General features: G+C 42.4%; 1 protein-coding gene across 1 annotated transcript; it reads left to right on the top strand.

The window, feature by feature from the left end:
• The first annotated feature begins 3,844 nt into the window (after positions 1–3,844).
• LOC107618302 (F-box/kelch-repeat protein At3g23880-like) lies at positions 3,845–5,041 on the top strand. Its single transcript, XM_016320326.3, has one exon. It carries the CDS (start codon positions 3,873–3,875, stop codon positions 5,016–5,018), a length of 1,146 nt encoding a protein of 381 aa, XP_016175812.1. The 5' UTR covers positions 3,845–3,872; the 3' UTR covers positions 5,019–5,041.
• The last annotated feature ends 17,569 nt before the right edge of the window (positions 5,042–22,610 follow it).

Here is a 22,610-nt window from a genome sequence, read left to right as displayed (position 1 = left end):
GACACACATTCTCCATTTGCCATTTTATTTTTTGACTAGCACTACATTAGCTAGCCATGTTGGGTATTTGACTTCTCTGATGAAGCCGGCTTCTAGGAGTGCTTGTACTTGTTCTTCTATTACTAGGGCTCGTTCTGGGCCGAGCTTGCGTCTTCTCTGTTGTACAGGTCGGGACCCTGGGTATACCGAGAGCTTGTGGGACATAAGCTCGGGGTCTATCCCGGGCATGTCGGAGGCTTTCCAGGCAAAGAGGTCGGAATTGTCTCTTAGGAGCTTAATCAACCCTTGCTTTAGGGCTTCCCCCAAGTTGGCTCCTATGTTGGTGTTTTTTCCTTCCTCTTCGCTGACCTGTATTTCCTCAGTTTTTCTTCCCGGCTGTGGTCGTAGCTCTTCTCGGGCCCTTGCACCGCCAAGCTCTATGGTGTGGACTTCTCTGCTCTTTCCTCTTAGATTCAGGCTTTCATTGTAGCATTTCCTTGCCAATTTCTGATCTCCCCTCACCGTCGCTATTCTCGCTGAGGTTGGAAATTTCATGCAAAGGTGGGGAGTGGATACCACCGCTCCGAGTCGATTAAGGGTAGCTCTGCCGATTAAAGCATTATACGCTGACCCTACGTCGATGACTATGAAGTCTACACTCAGAGTCTTGGATTTTTCCCCTTTTCCAAAAGTGGTGTGGAGGGGAAAAAATCCCAGTGGTTTTATTGGCGTGTCGCCTAGTCCGTACAAGGTGTCGGGGTCGGCTCTTAATTCTTTCTCATCCAACCCTAGTTTGTCAAAAGCGGGCTTGAAAAGGATGTCCATTGAGCTTCCTTGGTCTACTAGGGTTCTATGGAGATGGGTATTGGCTAGGATCATAGTAATTATCACTGGGTCATCATGCCCAGGGATTATTCCTTGCCCATCTTCTCTTGTGAATGAAATGGTGGGAAGGTCGGCTGACTCTCCTCCGACCTGGTAGACTCGCTTGAGATGTCTTTTGCGAGAGGACTTGGTGAGTCCCCCTCCCGTGAATCCTCCTGAGATCATATGGATATGTCTCTCCGGGGTCTGCGGTGGTGGGTCTCTTCTATCCATATCGTCTCGTTTTCTCTTCCCATGACCGTCCGACCTTTCTATGAGATATCCGTCGAGCCGACCTTCTCTAGCCAGATTTTCTATCACATTTTTAAGGTCGTAACAGTCATTTGTCGAGTGACCATATATTTTATGGTACTCACAGTAGTCACTGCGACTACCCCCTTTTTTATTTTTAATAGGTCTGGGAGGAGGCAGTCTTTCAGTATTGCAAATCTCTCTGTATACGTCCACTATGGAAACCTTTAGAGGAGTATAAGAGTGATATTTTCTTGGTCTATCAAGACCGAGTTCTTCCTTCTTCTTGGGTTCCCTCTCCCTCTCTTTTGTTGAGGGGAGATGCCCAGGTTGCCAGCTCGAATCTCTTAGTCTAGCATTTTCCTCCATGTTGATGTACTTTTCCGCTCTTTCTTGTACATCACTTAAAGAGGTGGGGTGTCTTTTTGATATGGACTGTGAGAAGGGACCTTCTCTAAGCCCATTGACTAACCCCATTATGACTGCCTCGGTGGGCAGGTCTTGGATTTCTAAACATGCTTTATTGAACCTTTCCATATAGGTTCGTAAGGATTCTCCGACCTCCTGCTTTATCCCCAGGAGGCTTGGCGCATGTTTTACTTTGTCTTTCTGGATAAAGAACCTCATCAAGAACTTTCTTGAGAGGTCTTCAAAGCTGGTGACTGACCTCGGGGGGAGGCTGTCGAACCACTTCATCGCTGCTTTCGATAAAGTGGTCGGAAAAGCTTTGCAGCGCGTCGCGTCAGAAGCATCAGCCAAATACATCCGACTTTTAAAGTTGCTTAAATGATACTTTTGATCTGTGGTTCCGTCATAGAGGTCCATATCGGAGCTTTTAAAGTTTCTTGGAACTTTTGCCCTCATTATGTCCTCACTAAAAGGATCCTCCCCTCCTGGGGGTGACTCTTCTCTATCGTCACGGGAGTTTCGACCTTTGAGGGAGGATTCTAACTTTAAGAGTTTTTTCTCTAACTCTTTTCGTCGATCCATCTCCTCTCTCAGGTGCTTTTCTATCTCCCTTTGTCGCTCCCGCTCTTGTTCTAGTTGTTCCAAGCGACTTTGGTGGACATGGACTAATCCCATAAGTTCGGTTGCGTGGGACTGTCCGTCTTTCTCCGAATCGCGCCCTTCTGAGGAATTTACCTTCGGAGTTTTGAATCCGGAGGTACCCTCTCTATGTTGATCGTTGGTTCCCTGGTGGAGGGTTAGGTCTACGTCATTATTTCCGTTGTCCAGATTCTTTTGTTCGGAATCTGTCTCCACATGACCCTCCTCAGGGGATCTGTCCGCCATCACTAGTTGATCTCTTGGGTCTCCGGCAACGGCACCAATGTTACGATGGGTAACCGGAGATTGTTGGGCTGGACTCGCTGGATTGGCCCAATCGTCTGAGGAAGGAAGCCTTCGAGCGGGTCTGCGCCTTGGGGGCTTCCGTCCGACTTGTGAGTATGAACGAATGGGGGTGGTACCTGCAAAGACACTCCGATGCCTAAGTCAGCAAGGGTGTGAGCAGGTCTAGAGAGTATTGGGACTTAGAGATACCTGAGAGGTGTCAGTGTATTTATAGTGGTGAACCAATAACCACCGTTGAAGTAGTGCCACTTTTTAAGGGGAATAACCGTCCCTTTATCTTAGGGTGGTTGAGATATGGCTCATGGAAGTGGTTAGAGAGATTCTAGGGGCAGTTATCCTCTTGAGGGAGGGTTTATCTGCCAGCTGATCCTCGTACCGACTTCTTTAGAGCAAGTCGTGAAGATAGCCGACTTCGTGGCATCTGGTTTGTGTAGTGTGAGGCTCAACTCCTTTGGATTGGGCCTTTTTACTTGGATCCTGGGCCTTAACATTGGGTCAGGGTATGAACAACATATATATATATTAAAAAAAAAAACTCTTCTAATTGTTTTAGAATTGTTTTGTTTTTTTTTTAAGTGCCTTTTCCACCGAGAGAAGGGTGAGCCCTTGACCCCTTTAAAAAGCCTAAGAGTAAAAGCAACTTTTTTTTTTTTACTAAAGATAGGAGAGTCGAACCCGCAACCTCTTAATTGAGTATGAGGAGATTATGTCATTTGAGCTATTAAAAGCAACTTGAAAACAAAATAAAGTGATACTAAATTTATAGCAGTTGTAATATATGTATAACATGACCTATTTATAGTATTTAACTATTTATTGATAATATTAACTATAAAATTATTTTTTTTAGAATTCAAATTTAATAATAGATAATATAACAATATAATTTCTTATAACTCTTATAAACTTTTTTTTTAACCAAAATAAAAAAATTCGAACCCGCAACCTCTTAGGTGAATATAGAAAGACTATGCTATTTGAATTGTATCTCATTAGCTATAACTCTTATAAACCTAAGAATGATTTCTTGATACATTTTAATATTATTATTTTATTGTAAATAATTAATACTGAATATAAATAATTTTAACCGTTATAATTTAATTACTGATTTATATATAATCATCTATTTATTTATTGCATATGTATTTATTTGTATGTTATAATTTTTGTTAAATTTATATTATATTATTATACGTTGTTATATATACTTATATAACTAAATATATTAATACTAATATATTAATATTAAATAGAATATTAATAATTCGATATATATTAAAAAAAAAAGTGCCTCATCTACTACGAGAAGGGTGAACCCTTGACCCCTTTAAAAGGCTTAAGAATAAAAGCAACTTGAAAACAAAATAAGGTGGTAACAAATTGGATTACCATACCAAAGCCACGCCAAGGGATTTGTGAGTATGAGCGGGAACCTGCTCGAAAGCACAATCCTTCTGGGCGACCTGATTGAGGAGATCCTGGTGAGGGTTCCGGCGAGTTCCCTTGTGAAATTCAAGATTGTGTGCAAGTCATGGAATGCACTAATTTCCAGCTCCAAATTCGCCAAAAAACAGCTTCACCGCTCAACCTCAGATCCAACCAGGATCCGCCCGCGACTGGCGTGCTTGGGAAGTGACATAAGTCGAAGGGACAAAATTCGATTTTACTCCGTACAATCTTTCTTCAAGAACCCATCCGCATCCGCTTTTACCGAAGATACCTGCTTCCAGACTGATGATGAACTGGAAATCTTTGGTTCCTGCAATGGCTTACTCTGCATCGGCTTGCTCAAGGGCAAGTTCAGGTGCCGTGCGACTCGCCGCTGTAAATCCATCAGATTGTGGAACCCTTGTACCGGATCGGTATCCGATTGGTTGAAAATTGTGCAAGAGGGTTGCGTGCATGGTTTTGGCTATGATCATGTGCATGATAAGTACAAGTTTCTTGATTGTTATTGGGAACACGGCCACAAAGTTCACACCTTCGGTTCGAATTCTTGCACAACCATCAATCAAGATCTTCCATTTGAGCAACCCTGGGAATGGACAGGGAAGTTTGTGAATGGCACTCTCAATTGGGCAGCTCGGCCGCAAGGCAACCTTTCCAAATGGAAAATCATTTCCTTTGACTTGGCCAACGAAAATTTTTGCCAAATGTCCCTCCCTAACAGGAATGATAGTGACGACCATTTTTTTCCTGTGTTGGGTGTCTGGAGGGACAGCCTTTCTGTTTGTTTCAATGAAAACAAGAGTCGTCTGGTTTTGTGGGTGATGAAGAAGTATGGGGTTCAAGAGTCTTGGACTAAGTTGGTCACCATATCTAGTGAGGATAAGGTATATACGATTAGTTGCGCACGGTTTTGTCCAGATCTGGCTGTTTCCTTTTGTCCGAGATCTCCTGATTCTATATCCTCCTTCAAATTAGTTATGCTTAGGGCAAATTCTTTCAAGCTAACACAATGGATTTACTACATAGGTCCCGGAGACCGCCATGTTTACCATGAAAGCTTGGTTTCGCCGTGCCATTTAGGTCTTCCAAGTTTCTTATATGGATCGACTATTCATTAAATCAAAGACCATGTTTATTGCTCACCGAATGTTTGTTTTTGTCAGTTCTTTTGTTCAACTCTTATTCCCGTTATCTATTGTGTGACTGGTCCTGATATTGGGTCCGGGTGTTAGGGTGGTCGTAGAGGTTTTTCATAGTCTAATGTGTAAGATGCAGCAGGCACCACCAATTCATGTTCTCCAAGGTTTCTCATGCTCTGGAGAAAACACTAAGCAATGCATAAAAATGTATAATATTGGATTCCTAAATCATGCAGTCATTACAATTAATCAAATCCTTTACTTTTGAACAAAAGCAAATGTCCTAGGAATGCAGGCACTTATTTTCAGAAACCGATACTCTATCTGCCACCACTTCCTTAAAATTTCCAGTCATAAAGTACAAAGAATGATATATATTTATCGGTGAATTCTATGGTGCATATAGTATATAGTATGGTGTCTATCTTTTGTCTATTTTATTTATTATAGTAATTTTTGAATATTTAATAATTATTTATTTTTATATTTTTAAAATTAAATATTAATTTTTAACCCTTTTAGAAAGTTAGGCAAACATTTGTAGGCACCATAGCGATCACCATATTTAATTCAGAAAAAATTCTACGGTGTTTACCCAAAAAATTAATATAACATGCTGTACTTATGTGTCAATTGTTAAAGATTATTGGAGGCTATATTTTTTAAATGAAAAAAAAAGATTAAATTAAAGTAATATAATAAAAATTTTATTATAATAATTTATTATAATAATAAAAATTTTGAAAAATTTTTTAATAAATAAATTAAATATTTTATTTATCAAAATATATTATTATAAAAATATTTATTAATTAATGTAATATTATTTATTTCATTTATATTAAAAACAAGATATATATATATATATATATATATATATATATATATATATATATATATATATATATCTTGTTTTTAATATAAATGGAATAAAATAAATAAAATAATCTAAACAAAATATTAAAAAAGTCTATTAGTGTCTGAAATAATAATAATAATAAGTATAAAATTAATTAAAATAATAAATATTTGATATTTTTTATTATAAAATTGTTAAAACATAAAACTTAGATGAGTTATGTAAATTGATTTTATTTTTTAAAATAATTCAAAATAAACTATAAATACTGTCTTTTTAGTTATCCAATAGTCTATCATAAAAATTAAATAGATATATAAGTATCTCATTTACACTTTAAATAAAATTGACTTAAAAAAATTAATATGTTTCTTGTTTACATCCTAAATACGACAGAAAAAAATGTGGCTCTACGAACGAGGAATTAATACTTGGTTCTAAACTATTGATCTTGTATAATTTTTTTAGCGCTGTTATTTGTATAAATATAATATGAGTCCTCGTTTTATTTTTTTATCATAAAAAATAATTGAACTTAAATAATTTGATTAATCATTATAAATTTTAATATAAAAGATTTAAGCATTGATATTTTAATTCATAAAATATATAAATTAATTTTATATTCATTAAAATTAAATTTGATAAAATTATTGAAATGATATAATAAATAATTTTGTTGAATAATTTTTAATTTATTAAATTAATACAATTTTAATAAATAATAATTTATTTTTTTTTATTCATGATGTTGCCGTGAATAGACTATTGAATAACTAAAAAAAAAGTATTTATAGTTTATTTTGAATTATTTTAAAAAGTAAAATCGATTTACATAACTCATTTAAGTTTTATATTTTAACAATTTTATAATAAAAAATAAAAAATATTTATTATTTTAATTAAATTTATACTTATTATTATTATTTCAAACATTAATAGACTTTTTTAATATTTTGTTTATATTATTTTATTTATTTTATTTATAGTGTAAACAAAATATATGTGTTACGTTGGATAACCGGAGATTATTGGACTGGACTCGCTGGGTTAGCCCAATCGTCTGAGGAAGGAAGCCTTCGAGCGGGTTTGCGCCTTGGGGGCCTCCGTCCGACTTGTGAGTATGAACGAATGGGGGGTGGTACCTGCAAAGACACTCTGATGCCTAAGTCAGCAAGGGTGTGAGCAGGTCTAGAGAGTATTGGGACTTAGAGATACCTGAGGGGTGTCAGTGTACTTATAGTGGTGAACCAATAACCACCGTTGAAGTAGTTCCACCTTTTAAGGTGGATAACCGTCCCTTTATCTTAGGGGAGTTGGGATATGGCTCCTAGAAGTGGGTTGAGAGATTTTAGGGGCAGTTACCTATTGGAATGAGTGTTTATCTGCCAGCTAACTCTCGTCTCCGACTTCTTTTATAGCAAGACGTGGCTCGAACCGACTTCTTTAGGGGAAGGTCGGTGTGGGGTGAGGCTCAATCCTTTGGATTGGGTCTTTCGTTTGGACCTGAACCTTAGTGTTGGGCCAGGGTATGAACAGTGCCCCTACTCGAGCCCAATTTCTTTCAAGACTTGGGTTCGAGTATTCTACTCGGGGTCATAGCCGACTTGTGAAGGAATCGACGTGATCGTTTAAAACCGACGTGACTTTCCGTGACTTTTGAATTTTCACAGTCGCATCTAATCAAACGTCGCGTCCGTTAGAGGTTCGTGTATCTACACGTAGGGATTAATTACCTTGGTAACGGTGCGCCCATTAATGACTGCTTCTGCTTTTACGCTTTTGCCCCTAACGTGTTTATAAATACTTTCCCTCTCTTTCGTTATTTCGTTTCTGCGAATTTTCAACTTATCCGTGAGTGGGAAATTCTCGTTTGAAGGCATTCATCTTTCTCTATCCTTTTTCCAGGCAAAGGTCAGTTTTTTTCTCCTCTTCTCTTTTATGAAGTGCTTTCTGTTTGCATGCTTTTATTTTTTAGAGAGAGAGGTTGACTTGTAGGCTTCTGTTTGAATCCGTACCCCTTAGAGACCCTGTTCTTGATCTTTTCTTTTTCCTTTGTAGGTTCCGTCATACCCTTTTAAGAAAGAATGACTTCCATAGAAACCCTCGCTCAATGGGTGGATGCTACCATTCTGGGAGAGGAACCCTGGGTAGACACTGAGTTTATTACCAATCTCCGTACCCATCATAGAATTTGTACTTTCGATGAGGATGAGCCGAAGTATGAGTTGGTTGTCCCGGGTCCTGAAGACCGGGTTTGCTTTGCGAGGACTACTGAGGCGGCCCCTCATTTTTTCTATATGTATGAGAGCATGATTACCCGTTTGGGTGTTTTTCTTCCTTTTTCTGATTTCGAGATGACTGTCCTGCGCCACTGCCGAGTTGCTCCTACCCAGCTTCACCCCAACTCTTGGGGTTTTCTGAAAATCTACCACTTCATTAGCCATGCTTTAGACTTTCCAACGTCCTTGAAGATTTTCTTTTTCCTCTTCCACATGACTAAGCCCTTTAGTGGGTAAAACAACAAGCAACTGTGGGTGTCTTTCCGAGCTATACAAGGTCGGAGAGTCTTCACCCTTTTTGATGAATCCTTCTGTTCATACCCTAGGTCGAGCTGTCCGAACCGGGATGTTCAGTAGCAAAGTGACCGACCTGTTCAGGTCAAACGGACCGACCTCTTTACGAAGAACTCGGCAGGAAAGCCCAATAAAGGGCCCAAATAGAGGAACACGACCCAAATCCAAAGGCAGTCCAAGCCTATAGAGAGAAAGGCGGTTCCCTTGAAGATAAGCTGACTCCATCCAAAGATAAGATAAGATAGGATAAGATAACTAACTTATCTTATCTAAGAAGGTCACTTCTCACCATTATAAATACACTGGAGCACCCAGGTATAACTCATACTCTGATTCTACATAAACCTGCTTAATACCCATGCTAACTTAAGCATCGGAGTCTCTTGCAGGTACCCCCCACCCTCCGGTGACCAAGGATCAGTAGTGCAGCAAGTCCAACAAGTCGGCCACAACAGCTCCGGCCGCCACCAGCCAGCAGGACACGTCAGCTCCGACCAGCACAGAAGATCTCATCCGAGATCGATCTACAGTTTCAGGTAACTCCCGGAACATTGGCGCCGTTGCCGGGGACCTGGAAGTCATCCCAAAACCATGGCGGACGACCATGACAACGACCACGATTCAGATCTGGAAAACAGAACACCGCACAAAAACGCGGACACTATGCTAAAGGATACCCCAGGATCCAACGGGGACAAAAACTCACCAAATCCGGGAGCCATGGAAGCACTCCAAGAACGTTTAAAACAACTTGAGAAAGAAACCCAGCAACAACGGGAGATCGGAAAAGATCTGCAAAGAGAGGTACGGCGACGACGAGAACTAGAAGAAAAACTACAGCAATTAGAGGCCGACCTCAAAATGAAAGCTCCTCGGACCACTCCTGAGGAAACTTCACGCAAAGAACAGGACCCATTCACCAGGGAAATTATGAAGACCAAAATTCCAAAAGACTTCAAGCTTCCGGATATGGTTTTGTACGATGGCACCACAGATCCCAACCACCATCTTAGCAATTTTAGGAGCAGGATGTACCTTACCGATGCCTCAGACGCCATTCGCTGCAAAGCCTTTCCAACAACTCTCACAAAAACGGCGATCAGATGGTTCGACAACCTACCTCCGAAGTCCATCACAAACTTTGACGACCTGGCCAGATTCTCCATCCAGAAAGATAAGGCCAAGCACGCACCCAGTTTACTAGGGATCAAGCAAGGAGATCGGGAGAGCCTCCGCAACTACATGGAAAGATTCAACAAAACGTGCATGGACATACAAAGTTTACCAACAGAGGCTGCCATCATGGGGCTTATCAATGGCTTACGAGAAGGGCCTTTCAGCCAATCCATATCAAAAAAGTATCCTACCTCCTTAGACGAAGTACAAGAGCGAGCAGAAAAATACATCAACATGGAAGAGAACGCTCGGTTGGGAGAAACCTCAAAATATGGGGCCTCCTACCGAGACAAAGACAAGGACTCCAAAAAGAAAGAAGATCGACAAGGTGAGAAGATCAAAAAGTACCACAACTATACTCCTCTCAAAGCATCCTTGGTCGACATATACAAAGAAGTCTGCCATACAGAGAAAATTCCCCCAGCACGACCACTCAAAGGCAAAAGGGGAGGAGGAAATCGGAAGGAATATTGTGAATACCACCGAATTCAAGGGCACTCTACCAACGAATGCTTCGACTTGAAAAACATCATAGAAAAATTGGTAAGAGAAGGCAAATTAGATCGATTTCTGGCCACCCGGGATGATGACCAAAGAAAAAGACGGAGAGACGAAGATAATGGACGAACTGAACGGTCACCTCGAACACCCGAAAGACACGTCCACATGATACATGGCGGGTTCGCAGGAGGTGGGATCTCCAAATCATCCCGAAAGAGATATCTCAAAGAAGTATACCACGTTGAGGGAAAGGAGGAAGCACCCGACATCCCGGCGATAACATTTACTAAAGAGGATGCATCCGGCATCATTCCGGGACACGACGATCCCATGGTCATCACAATTATATTAGCAAACGCCAATCTACACCGCACACTAGTGGACCAAGGGAGTTCTGCCGACATCTTATTCAAAACAGCTTTCGACAAACTCGGTTTAGACGAAAGGGAACTTAGAGCATACCCGAATAATCTGTTTGGACTAGGAGACACCCCGATACAACCGTTGGGATACGTATCGCTACACACTACTTTTGGAAAAGGAAACCAATCTAGGACCCTCAAAATAGACTACATAGTAGTCGACGTAAGTTCAGCCTACAATGCTCTCATAGGTCGGACAACACTCAATCAACTCGGCGCAATAGTCTCAACCCCACATCTATGCATGAAATTCCCAACTACAGAGGGGATAGCCACTGTAAAAGCAGATCAAAGGATGGCACGTCGTTGCTATAACGAGAGCTTAAACCTCAAAGGAAGGGGAGAAGAGTTTCATACAATTGAGCTTGGCGGAGCTCAGCGTCGGGAGGAACTTCGTCCGCACCCAGAAGGCGAGATAGAGAAGGTTCAGATTGGAGATACCCCGGATAAAACGACTAATATCGGCACGGTCCTAAGAGGAGATTCAAAAAACTCACTGATACAATTTCTGCGAGATAATGCCGACCTCTTCGCATGGAAAGCCGCAGACATGCCAGGCATAAACCCTAAGTTAATGTGCCACAAGTTGGCGGTCTATCCAAGATCTCGGCCGGTACAGCAGAAGCGAAGAAAACTCGGACCAGAGCGATCCCGAGCTGTGGAAGAACAAGTGCAAACGCTACTGGAGGCAGGATTCATAAGAGAAGTCAAGTACCCACTATGGCTAGCCAACGTTGTTCTGGTGAAAAAATCAAATGGAAAGTGGCGCATGTGTACCGATTACACCGATCTCAACAAAGCCTGCCCAAAAGATCCATATCCACTCCCAAGTATTGACGCCCTGGTAGATGCTTCCTCCGGATATAGATACCTATCATTTATGGACGCCTATTCAGGATATAACCAAATCCCCATGTATCCACCAGATCAAGAAAAAACATCATTCTTGACACCAAAGGCGAACTACTGCTACATCGTGATGCCTTTCGGTCTCAAAAATGCGGGAGCTACTTATCAAAGGTTAATGAATAAAGTCTTCTCTGCTCACATCGGAAAAATCATGGAAGTTTATGTGGACGACATGTTGATAAAAACACAAAGCGAAAATACATTATTGTCCAACCTGTCCCAAGTATTCAACACTATAAGGAAACATGACATGCGACTCAACCCCGCAAAATGTACCTTCGCCGTTGAAGCAGGCAAATTCTTGGGATTCATGCTCACACAAAGGGGAATCGAGGCAAATCCAGACAAATGTCAAGCTATACTCAACATGAAGAGCCCAACCTGTGTCAAAGAGGTACAGCAACTCAACGGGAGATTGGCCGCCCTATCCCGATTCTTAGCAGGAGCTGCGATAAGATCTCTCCCCTTCTATGCTACTTTAAGAAAGGGAAAACAGTTCGAATGGACGACAGAATGTGAGCAAGCTTTCCGGGACTTCAAGGAGTTCTTAGGACGGCCACCTATCCTATCTCGACCACAAGAAGGAGAACCACTTATACTATATCTCGCGGTAGGAAGCTGAGCGATAGCCTCAGTACTAGTCAGAGAAGACGAAAATGGGCAACAACCCGTCTACTTCATTAGCAAAGCACTACAGGGATCTGAGCTGAATTACCAGAAAATAGAAAAATTTGCCTATACCCTCATCTTAACATCTCGACGACTCCGCCCATACTTTCAGGCTCATACCATTAAGGTCAGAACTAACCAACCCATAAAAGGAATACTGCAGAAAACAGATTTAGCAGGTAGAATCCTACAATGGGCAGTCGAGTTATCAGAGTTCGACCTCCAATATGAAGCTCGGACGGCCATCAAATCACAATATCTGACCGACTTCATCGCAGAATTCACAGATACCCCGGAAACTCCCACAGAATGGAATCTCTATGTGGATGGCTCCTCAAATAAAACTGGAAGCGGCGCAGGCGTGATAATAGAAAGCAACCAAGGAACCCAAGTTGAGCTCTCCCTCAAGTTCGGGTTCCCGGCCTCCAATAACCAGGCAGAATATGAAGCACTGTTAGCGGGTTTGAAGCTGGCTAAAGAGGTCAGAGCTCAAAAACTCAATATTTACAGCGATTCACAAGTAGTCACATCACAAATAACAGGGAGCTACCAAGCCAAAGATCCCACCATGAAAAAATATTTGGATAAAACCAAGGAACTGCTCGGACAAGTTGGGGAATATATAATCTGCCACATACCCCGCGAACGAAATGCCCGAGCTGATGCACTCTCAAAACTAGCCAGCACTAAACCAGGGGGCAACAATAGAAGCCTCATCCAGGAAATGTTGCAAAACCTATCAATCTCGGAAGAGGAACAAGTCCTGGCCATAACAAGTCAGGACCAAGGATAGATGACTCCCATAATCAATTACCTCAAAGAAGGAATACTCCCCGCAGAAGAAAAGGAGGCAAATAAGTTAAAAAGGGAGGCACAGTACTACACCATCATAAACAACATCCTATACAAAAGAGGAATCTCAATACCTTTACTAAAATGTGTACCGACCTCCAACACAAAGGAAGTGCTAGAAGAAATACATAGCGGCATTTGTGGTAATCATCTCGGAGCGCGAGCTCTCACCAAAAAAGTACTCCGGGCAGGATTCTATTGGCCAACTTTACAAAAAGAAGCCACAGAATTTGTAAAGACATGTCCGCCATGTCAAAAACATGCCAACTTTCACATCGCCCCACCAGAAGAGCTCATCAACGTGACTTCACCTTGGCCATTCGCAAAATGGGGACTCGACCTTCTCGGCCCCTTCCCACAGGGGTCAGGACAAGTTAAATTTCTCATAGTGGGCGTAGATTACTTTACAAAGTGGATCGAAACAGAACCCCTAGCCAATGCCACCGCTCAAAGAAGTCGGAAATTCTTATATAGAAACATCGTCACAAGATTCGGGATTCCATATTCAATAACTACAGATAATGGCACTCAATTCACAGACGCAGGCTTCAGAAAACTAGTAGCCGACCTGAATATAAAGCACCAGTACACTTCCGTCGAGCATCCACAAGCCAATGGACAGGCCGAAGCGGCTAACAAAGTCATATTGGCTGGACTAAAACGGAGATTACAAAATGCAAAGGGAACCTGGGCAGAAGAGCTGCCACAGGTCCTATGGGCATATCGAACAACTCCACATTCAACCACGAAGGAATCCCCCTTCCGATTAGCATACGGAACAGAAGCAATGATTCCAGTAGAAATCAAGGAAGGATCGCCAAGAGTAGTTCACTACAATGAAGGAGCGAACTTCCAACTTCAGAGAGAAGAGCTCGACTTGTTACCCGAAACCCAAGAAAGAGCTCGAATCAGGGAAGAAGCTCTAAAACGTCGAATGGCTTCCAGATATAATCAAAAGGTGGTGCCGAGAAGTTTCACAGAAAATGATCTCGTCCTAATCCGAAATGATATCGGAACAACTCGACCAGGAGAGGGAAAGCTGGCAGCAAACTGGAAAGGACCCTACCGAGTTATAGAAGTGCTTGGAAAGGGCTACTACAGACTGTCCGAACTCGATGGACGGGAGCTTCCCAGGTCATGGCACGCCTACAATCTTAGAAGGTACTACAGTTAGAAAAAAGTATACAAAAGATCTCATCATTGGATGCACTCTTTTTCCTGAAAAGGTTTTTTAATGAGGCACCAAATTGAGACTCAGACGATCCCATATGTATATATTTCTACCTTTTCTTTTAAATAAAATATTTTTGAGATATTCTACAAAGATTTCAAGACGCATTAATCTGAAGCATTCATCGTTCGATTATAAAGCGACAGATCGACATAAAGTGAAAAACAATTTCACTGTACGATCACGATAAAGACAAATCGTCCGATAAAGGTGAAAACGCGATTCACCCAAAAGACGACCTAGAGATGACAATCACTTTCTACAAATCGGCAAAGATGAACACAGAATAATGCAAGAAGTTATCGAAATCAATCTTAAAAAGAACCTGACGAGGTCTTACGGATCGCTAAAATAATAACTTTAAAGACTGGCCGACATTGCCAAGTCGGACCAAGTCAACCCAAGTTATAAGTAAACCCTGGAAAGAGGTCTGGCCAACCCTATTAAAGAGGATTACTTTAACTTAGAAGGGCTCGACATAACAAAGTCAGCCCAAACTAAAAGTTATCCAAGTAGTCCCTGAAAGAGATCTGACAAAGATCCAAGAAAGAGGACTACAAATAACTTAAAGGAGACCGATATAACCAAGTCGGACTCCTACTACAAACTAAAAGTTATCCAAGTAGTCCCTGAAAGAGATCTGACAAATATCCAAGAAAGAGGACTACAAATAACTTAAAGGAGACCGATATAACCAAGTCGGACTCCTACTACTACTAAAAGTTATCCAAGTAGTCCCTGAAAGAGATCTGACAAAGATCCAAGAAAGAGGACTACAAATAACTTAAAGGAGACCGATATAACCAAGTCGGACTCCTACTACTACTAAAAGTTATCCAAGTAGTCCCTGAAAGAGATCTGACAAAGATCCAAGAAAGAGGACTACAAATAACTTAAAGGAGACCAATATAACCAAGTCGGACTCCTACTACTACTAAAAGTTATCCAAGTAGTCCCTGAAAGAGATCTGACAAAGATCCAAGAAAGAGGACTACAAATAACTTAAATGAGACTGATATAACCAAGTCGGACTCCTACTACTACTTAAAAGTTATCAAAGTAGTCCCTAAAAAAGATCTGACAAAGATCCAAGAAAGAGAACTACAAATAACTTAAAGAAGACCGATATTACCAAGCCGGACTCCTACTACAAACAAGTTATCAAAACAATTCCCAAAGGAGACCTGACAAAAGATCCAGGAAAGGGACTACAAATATAACTTAGAAATGGACTGCGAAAACAACTCGGGGACCAACTTGAAGGAATCGGTTACGAATCGTCAGAAATAAACCAGAGCGAGAACGAACCAAAAAATCAAGTTAGACCTACCTAGCCACAACCACAAAGGATTCAAAATACAAAATACGAAAATAATCCAAAAGAGGTTAAGCTGTAGGGTTCCAACATTCACAGAAAAAGAAAAGTCAAGCGCAAAAGACAAAGTTATCAAGGCTAAAAAGCCTCGGAGGCAACCAAAATCTACCGCAAAGAAGCTAAAGCATGCTACCATTTGTTTTTATAACAAAAGTTGCTGGGCAAGCAACAGGAAAGCGTCAGCAAAACATAAAGAGTTTAAAAAAGCCCACAAGCTGGGCCAACTACAAATAAAAATCTAAGAATCAGAAGACTTTTTAGCAGCATCAGGCCGAGGAGACGGAGGCCGAGTCTGGAGAGGAACGGCATCTACTGTACCGTCATTCCGATTCAAAATCTGGCAGTCGGGATCAGAAACAGGAGGGCCAACCTCGGCAGGGGCAGCAGAAGTCGACACCTTGGTAGAGGTTACAGGGGGAGGATCGACATCATCCTCATCCTCGTCATCAGGGACAACCTTGCCATCCCTGACAACGTTCTCCAAGCTAAAGAGGCTCAGGTCAGCCTCGGGAGCAATAACCCGAACTTGTGCCTTCGGGTTTTCATAGGCAGCAGTTACACTGCCAACAAGGTGACCTTGAAGTTCAGAGTAATTCTCCCGGGCACTCTCCAATTCTTCCCTTAGGCGCAACACCTCCCGGTAGGACGTCAAATAACTATCCTTATGCCGCATAGCCGTGTGCTCGGCCAATTTCAAAGAGCCAGCGAATGAAGCAGAAATAGCCTTTTCATTTTCCAAATCTTTCTCCAACTTGGCCACCCTTACTTCAAGCTCCCCCTTCAAATCCTTCATCCGATCAAACTCCTGTTTGGCCTCCTCCATAAAAGCTTTAGTGGCATGGAGAGGAAGACTTTGAGCAGTCCGATATAGGGCCGCCCCCATGTGTGCCAACTTGATGCCACTCCGGGTAATATAGTCAAAATGATGAAGAATCGACACGTCGTCCATAGGAAGAACACCATAAGGACCAACTTGTTGATCTACAAACTCAACTGCATCAAAGTCAGGAGCGTCAAGGTTGAAAGGTTCAGCTGTTCTTTGCTTCTTACTAAGAGGGGGACCAGAAGCCGCAACGGAAGATTGTGGAGGATCAACCTGACGGACCCGAGGAGTAGGAATTGCTCTCCTCGGTCCGGGAGAACTCGGTATAGGAGGTTTAACCAGAGGCTGAGAAGATCCCTCTCCAGCCGCTTTGGCCGAGAGGTTTAGTGTTGCGGTCGCCTTCTTCGCCTTCTTATAGGCCCTCATAGAATCGTTATTCTTTGACATCTCTGAAAAAGACAAAAAACAAAGACAAGTTACAACACAGGAGAAACACAGCCCGGGAGCAACTATAAAATAAATCAGGCAGTACCCAAAGCAGCCCGAACCAACGATGGATCACTCAAAAATCTCTTCGTGTCCAGGTGGGGTGGCTTCCCCCACAAATCTTCAAGAACGACCACAAAGGCCCGTTCAACCTCACTAAGCATTTCCCACGTATAACGTGGCACTCTTACATTCCTTTGCCACTCCAGAGGAAAAGCAGGTTCATCATTTTCGTCTAGAAAAAAGGGGCGAACCCCCTCAATGGCATGGACCCGGAAGAAGTAGTTCTTAAAATCTTTAAACGACTCATCATACATGGCAAAAACTTTATGCCCCTGGGCCGACCTGAAAGAAACCCAGGAAGCTTTCTTTTTGGAGGAACCTCCAGGTTTAGCCAAGACAAAAAGATAAAGGAAAAGAGTTTCAGAAGGTGTTATGTCCAACTCCTGACAAAGAAGTTGAAATATTTTGATAAAACCCCAGGAGTTTGGATGAAGCTGGGACGGAGCAATATTACAGGACCACAACAAGTCAGTTTCAAAAGCAGTAAAAGGGTTTAATTGACTGAAGAAGTATTCATAAGCATAGAAGGAAGGATGGCCCCCCTCGACGGAGGTCGGAAAACAAACTCTCTCATCGGAATCAGGAGCAACAAGCTCATAATCCCCCTCGCGGGCACTACTGCCACAAATCCTATGGCGCTTCCGCAGCTCTGTGCAAAATTCAGCATCCACAATGGAAACACACAACAAGACAAGGGAGTCCAGCCAATCGGACATCCCCTCGGGAACTCTGGAAGACATCTCTACAATGTTATTGCGAGAAGACATGAGGCCAACTAATCCTACAAGTAAGAAAAAAGATGGGATTACTAAAAACATCTCGGACAAGGGAGAAAACAACTCAAACACGATACAGACGAACACGCAGAAAAAGGAAAACCCCAAGACCCAAACCAAAGTCCTGGGGCATCCTTTGGAGGCAATAATCAGGCAAGGTTTTCAGGAAAAATCTACAGCTCGCATCCCAGCATCTCTCAGAAAGCATTCAAACAGCAAACATTTTTGAATCACAGTAAAACACAGAAATTACAGTCTACCAAGCAAAAAGCATTTCCAAAATCAAAGAACGCCAAGAGGAAATCATCAAAGGTGCAAACTTTTTCAGAATCAGACGAAAAAGAAATCTCCAAACAAAGCAAGGAAAATGCAGACTTTCTATCGGTACCAGACAGGAAACAACCAGAAGCAACAAAATCCTAGAAAGCCTCGACGAAAATACCAAGAGAAGGCATTATAAGTGACAAGCAAATACAAGACCAAGAAAAAGATTCAAACTTTCAAACATGCAAAATCAAAACTGAAGACGAAGCCATAAAAGAAACAAGAAAGCTAGCACCAACCTGGAAAAAGCAGCAAGCTTCAAGAAAATTGAGAATGAAAAGACGAAATCTGGAATCGCCCCCTCACGAGCAGAAAGTACGAACAAAAGCAGTATCACAGAGAGAAACGCGAAACTCCAGGAGAAAACAGAAGCTTCAGACACCGCAACGCAAGAAAAATTGAAACAAGGGTGAAAAGCAGAGAATAAAGGAATAAGTGCAAAGAAGTTACGAAAAGGGCGAGGGAGAGAAACCGTTTCTGGGATTTTCAAAATCAAAAACCAAAAGGGAAACGGGGCAATTAATGTTAAAATTAAATGAAGGCATTAAACCCACGCACGTTCCCAAAGCGCCGAAATAAAAGCGCGCGCTTTTAGAGGAAAAAACGTTCTACATTCAAAAAAGCTTCTACAAAGGAATCGACAAAATGCTTGAGTTCGGCTTCACTAAAGAAGGACTGAAGTCAAGAACTCGGCCTCAAAAAGAAGACCGAGCTCAAGCAGGGGCACTGTTCATACCCTGGGTCGAGCTGTCCGAACCGGGATGTTCAGTAGCAAAGCGACCGACCTGTTCAGGTCAAACGGACCGACCTCTTTACGAAGAACTCGGCAGGAAAGCCCAATAAAGGGCCCAAATAGAGGAACACGACCCAAATCCAAAGGCAGTCCAAGCCTATAGAGATAAAGGCGGTTCCCTTGAAGATAAGCTGACCCCATCCAAAGATAAGATAAGATAGGATAAGATAACTAACTTATCTTATCTAAGAAGGTCACTTCTCACCATTATAAATACACTGGAGCACCTAGGTATAACTCATACTCTGATTCTACATAAACCTGCTTAATACCCATGCTAACTTAAGCATCGGAGTCTCTTGCAGGTACCCCCCCACCCTCCGGTGACCAAGGATCAGTAGTGCAGCAAGTCCAACAAGTCGGCCACAACAGCTCCGGCCGCCACCAGCCAGCAGGACACGTCAGCTCCGACCAGCACAGAAGATCTCATCCGAGATCGATCTACAGTTTCAGGTAACCCCCGGAACATTCCATGACTTTAAAAATTATTTTTTCAAAGTTCAAGCTGTAGAGGGTCACCACCCCTTTTTCCTGGATGAGAGTTCTTCTCCTCGCTTTCCTCTGTACTGGTTAGAGGCCTCCCTCTGTGAGAAATATAGTTTGGATGACCTGGATGAAGTGGAGGCAGCCATTGTGGGGTTCCTCCGAGAAGTGTGGGGGAGGGCCCCTTATCTGGATACTAAAAAGTTTCTCCAAGGGACTCCGACTTTTGTCCAGACACAATTAGGTAGCTTTTGCTTTGTTTATGTTTTCTGACTTCGCTTCTTCCGACTTGTTTTGATAACTTTAGCTACCTATTATTTTTTACAGAGATGGCAAAAAAGAATTCCAGGGAATCTTACCAGAGGGTTCAGAAGTTCAAGGCGAGATCCCGCGCTAGGGTTGGTGGCGCCAGGGTAACTAACTCTCCTCTTCCTTCTCCTCCTCCTTCTTCCCGCAATTTGGGGACTCCTTCCCGACCTATTGTTATTCCTTCTTCGGCTCCTTCTCGGCCGTCTCCTCCTCCCCGATCTTCTCCTGAGCCAGAAAAAAAGAAGCGCAAGACTTTAGAGTCTAGCTCTTCTTTTGAAGGTGAGGCTAAAGTGGATGCGCCTCAATTTGTTCGGAAGTACATCTATCCTCATACCCGTATAGGTATGGATGATGTTTCTATCCGAAACCATCTCACTATTCTAGCTCAGGAGAGTATCAGGACAGCGGGAGTGTGCACAAAGTTCCTTGATATTTTTGAGAAGACTCCTCTTAGCTCTCTGGGTTCAACCTCGAGGGTTGAAGAGTTGGAGGGGAGGCTTCTCATATATCAGGAGCAGGAGAAGGGACTGAAGGAGGAGGTCGCCAAATTGAGGGAGGAGAGGGGCGTTCTCCGGGAGAAGGAGAGTAAGTTGCAGGCCCAATGCAACATGGAGGAGGGCTTGAGGTTGAAGGCCCAAGAGAGCTATTCAAGTTTGTTCGAGGACCTTGTGGCGGTGAAGAAGGATTTTCTGAAGGCTCGGAATGACTTTACCAAGTTGGAGGACTCCATTGCTGACGGGGCCGAGGAAGCATGGAGGATCTTTAAGGAACAGGTCGGAGTCCTTGCTCCCGACCTGGATCTCTCGCCTTTGGATCCAGACAAGGTCGTCATTGACGGGGCTATAGTTTCTCCTCCCTCTCCCCAATATGTCATCGAGTCAGATTTGAAGACTCGGGGCAGAGGATAATGGAGTCTCCTCCCCGACCAAAGGATGCCTCGAGTTCCTCGAAAGCTCCCGGAACCTCCTCTTCGTCTCCTATGGATACTTCTCTCCCTGGTCCTGATGGCGCTCCGACTACTCTTCCTGATTCTAGTGGTGATCCTCTTTGAAAAAATGATTGTGGCTATATGGGGCCCGGCCTGTGGGTCTCCTCTTTTTTAAACTCTTTATTTTTTTTTGTAGTGGTGGTAGTTTGTTGACATTCTCTTTGGCCTTTTAGGGCCATAAACAAAACGCTTAGAAATACCCTTTTTTGGATAAAGGGTTTAAGTTATAAAAAAAATACCCTTTTTTGGATAAGGGTTTTAAGTTACCTTTCTTTGTCTTTTTGTGTGCATGTTTTTCTGATTTTAGGTTTTTTGGAAAACCCCTTCGATCCTTATTTTGAAAACCCTCTTTCTTGGCTGGCTGTCCTTTCCTTTGAGTTTCTTTTTTCCTTAAGAACTTAGGACAGCCTTTAGCTTTGGCGCTTTTGATAGGTTTTTTGATCTCTTTTTTGGTATTCCTTATACTCAAATTTTTCATTTATTGAGTTCCTATGACTTAGGTTATTTTTGTGATGCGTTTTCTTTGCTGCTCGGTTTTTCATTTCGACTTATGAGTCAGAATGTTTCCGAGTTTCTCACGATCAACTTTTATAACCTCTTTACGCCGACTTGTACCTCGTCGTTTTATCCTGACGACCATCTAGGTCGGTCATGGGATTTTCACGCTTTGTCGAGCTTAAGTCGGCGCGTTTCGTAGAAAGAAAAACGAAAAGGAATTTATAAGAGATAAAAGATCTTTATTTATTTGCGAAGGTACTTTTACTGCTACTAAGGACTTTTCACTATCTATGACCCCTTAGTCTCTGCTATGATGCCTCGTTAAAAACCCCCCTTCAGAAAAAACCCTCTTTTGGGAAAAAATCATGAAGTTGGGAAAAAAGTACATCAGGGAGTAAAGTTCACTTTTAACTGTAGTACCTTTTCATGTTACAAGCATGCTAAGACCTAGGTAACTCGGCTCTGCTCAAGTCGGTCACTTTGTAATAACCCTTTCCTAGGACTTCACTAATTTTGTATGGTCCCTTCCAATTGGCAACGAGTTTTCCTTCCCAGATTTGTTGACTCCAATGTCGTTTCTGATCAAGACCAAGTCGTCTGGGGTGAAACTCCTTCGAATGACTTTTCTGTTGTACCTGGTGGTCATCCTTTGTTTCAACGCTGCTTCTCTTATCTGGGCTTGCTCTCGGACTTCGGGGAGCAATTCAAGCTCCTCTTTGTGCCCCTGTGTATTTCCGACCTCATCATGGAGGATCACCCTTGGACTTTGTTCGCTGATTTCTACTGGTATCATGGCTTCTATGCCGTAGACAAGTCGGAAGGGTGTTTCTCCTGTGGTGGATTGTGGCGTCGTCCGGTAGGCCCATAACACTTGCGGGAGCTCCTCAGCCCAAGCTCCTTTTGCATCTTGTAGTCTTTTCTTTAGTCCTGCCAGTATGACTTTGTTAGCTGCCTCAACTTGTCCATTTGCATGTGGATGTTCCACCGAGGTGAATTGGTGTTTGATTTTCATACTGGCCACTAGGTTTCTGAAGGTAGAGTCGGTGAACTGGGTTCCATTATCTGTAGTAATGGAATAGGGTATCCCATACCTTGCGATGATATTTTTGTAGAGGAACCTCCGACTTCTCTGGGTAGTGATAGTGGCCAATGGTTCTGCTTCTATCCACTTTGTGAAGTAGTCTATTCCCACAATTAAGTATTTGACTTGTCCTGGGGCCTGGGGAAAAGGTCCTAACAGGTCCATCCCCCATTTTGCGAAAGGCCATGGAGAAGTTATACTGATTAGCTCCTCTGGTGGAGCCACGTGGAAATTTGCGTGCATCTGGCATGGTTGGCATTTCTTCACAAATTCTATGGCATCCTTCTGCAAGGTCGGCCAATAGAACCCTGCTCGGATTACCTTTCTTGCTAGCGACCTGGCTCCGAGGTGGTTTCCGCAGATTCCATTATGAACCT

The sequence above is a fragment of the Arachis ipaensis genome, chromosome B9 (genome assembly GCF_059453495.1).
Source record: "Arachis ipaensis isolate K30076 ecotype BB chromosome B9, ASM5945349v1, whole genome shotgun sequence".
Taxonomy (NCBI): domain Eukaryota; kingdom Viridiplantae; phylum Streptophyta; class Magnoliopsida; order Fabales; family Fabaceae; genus Arachis; species Arachis ipaensis.
The sequence above is the reverse complement of the archived record's forward strand: the minus strand, read 5'-3'. Positions and strand labels throughout refer to the sequence as shown.

Excerpts from the sequence above, each read along its gene's own strand:
- LOC107618302 (XM_016320326.3), top strand. The coding sequence starts at position 3,873 with ATGAGCGGGAACCTGCTCGAAAGCACAATCCTTCTGGGCGACCTGATT.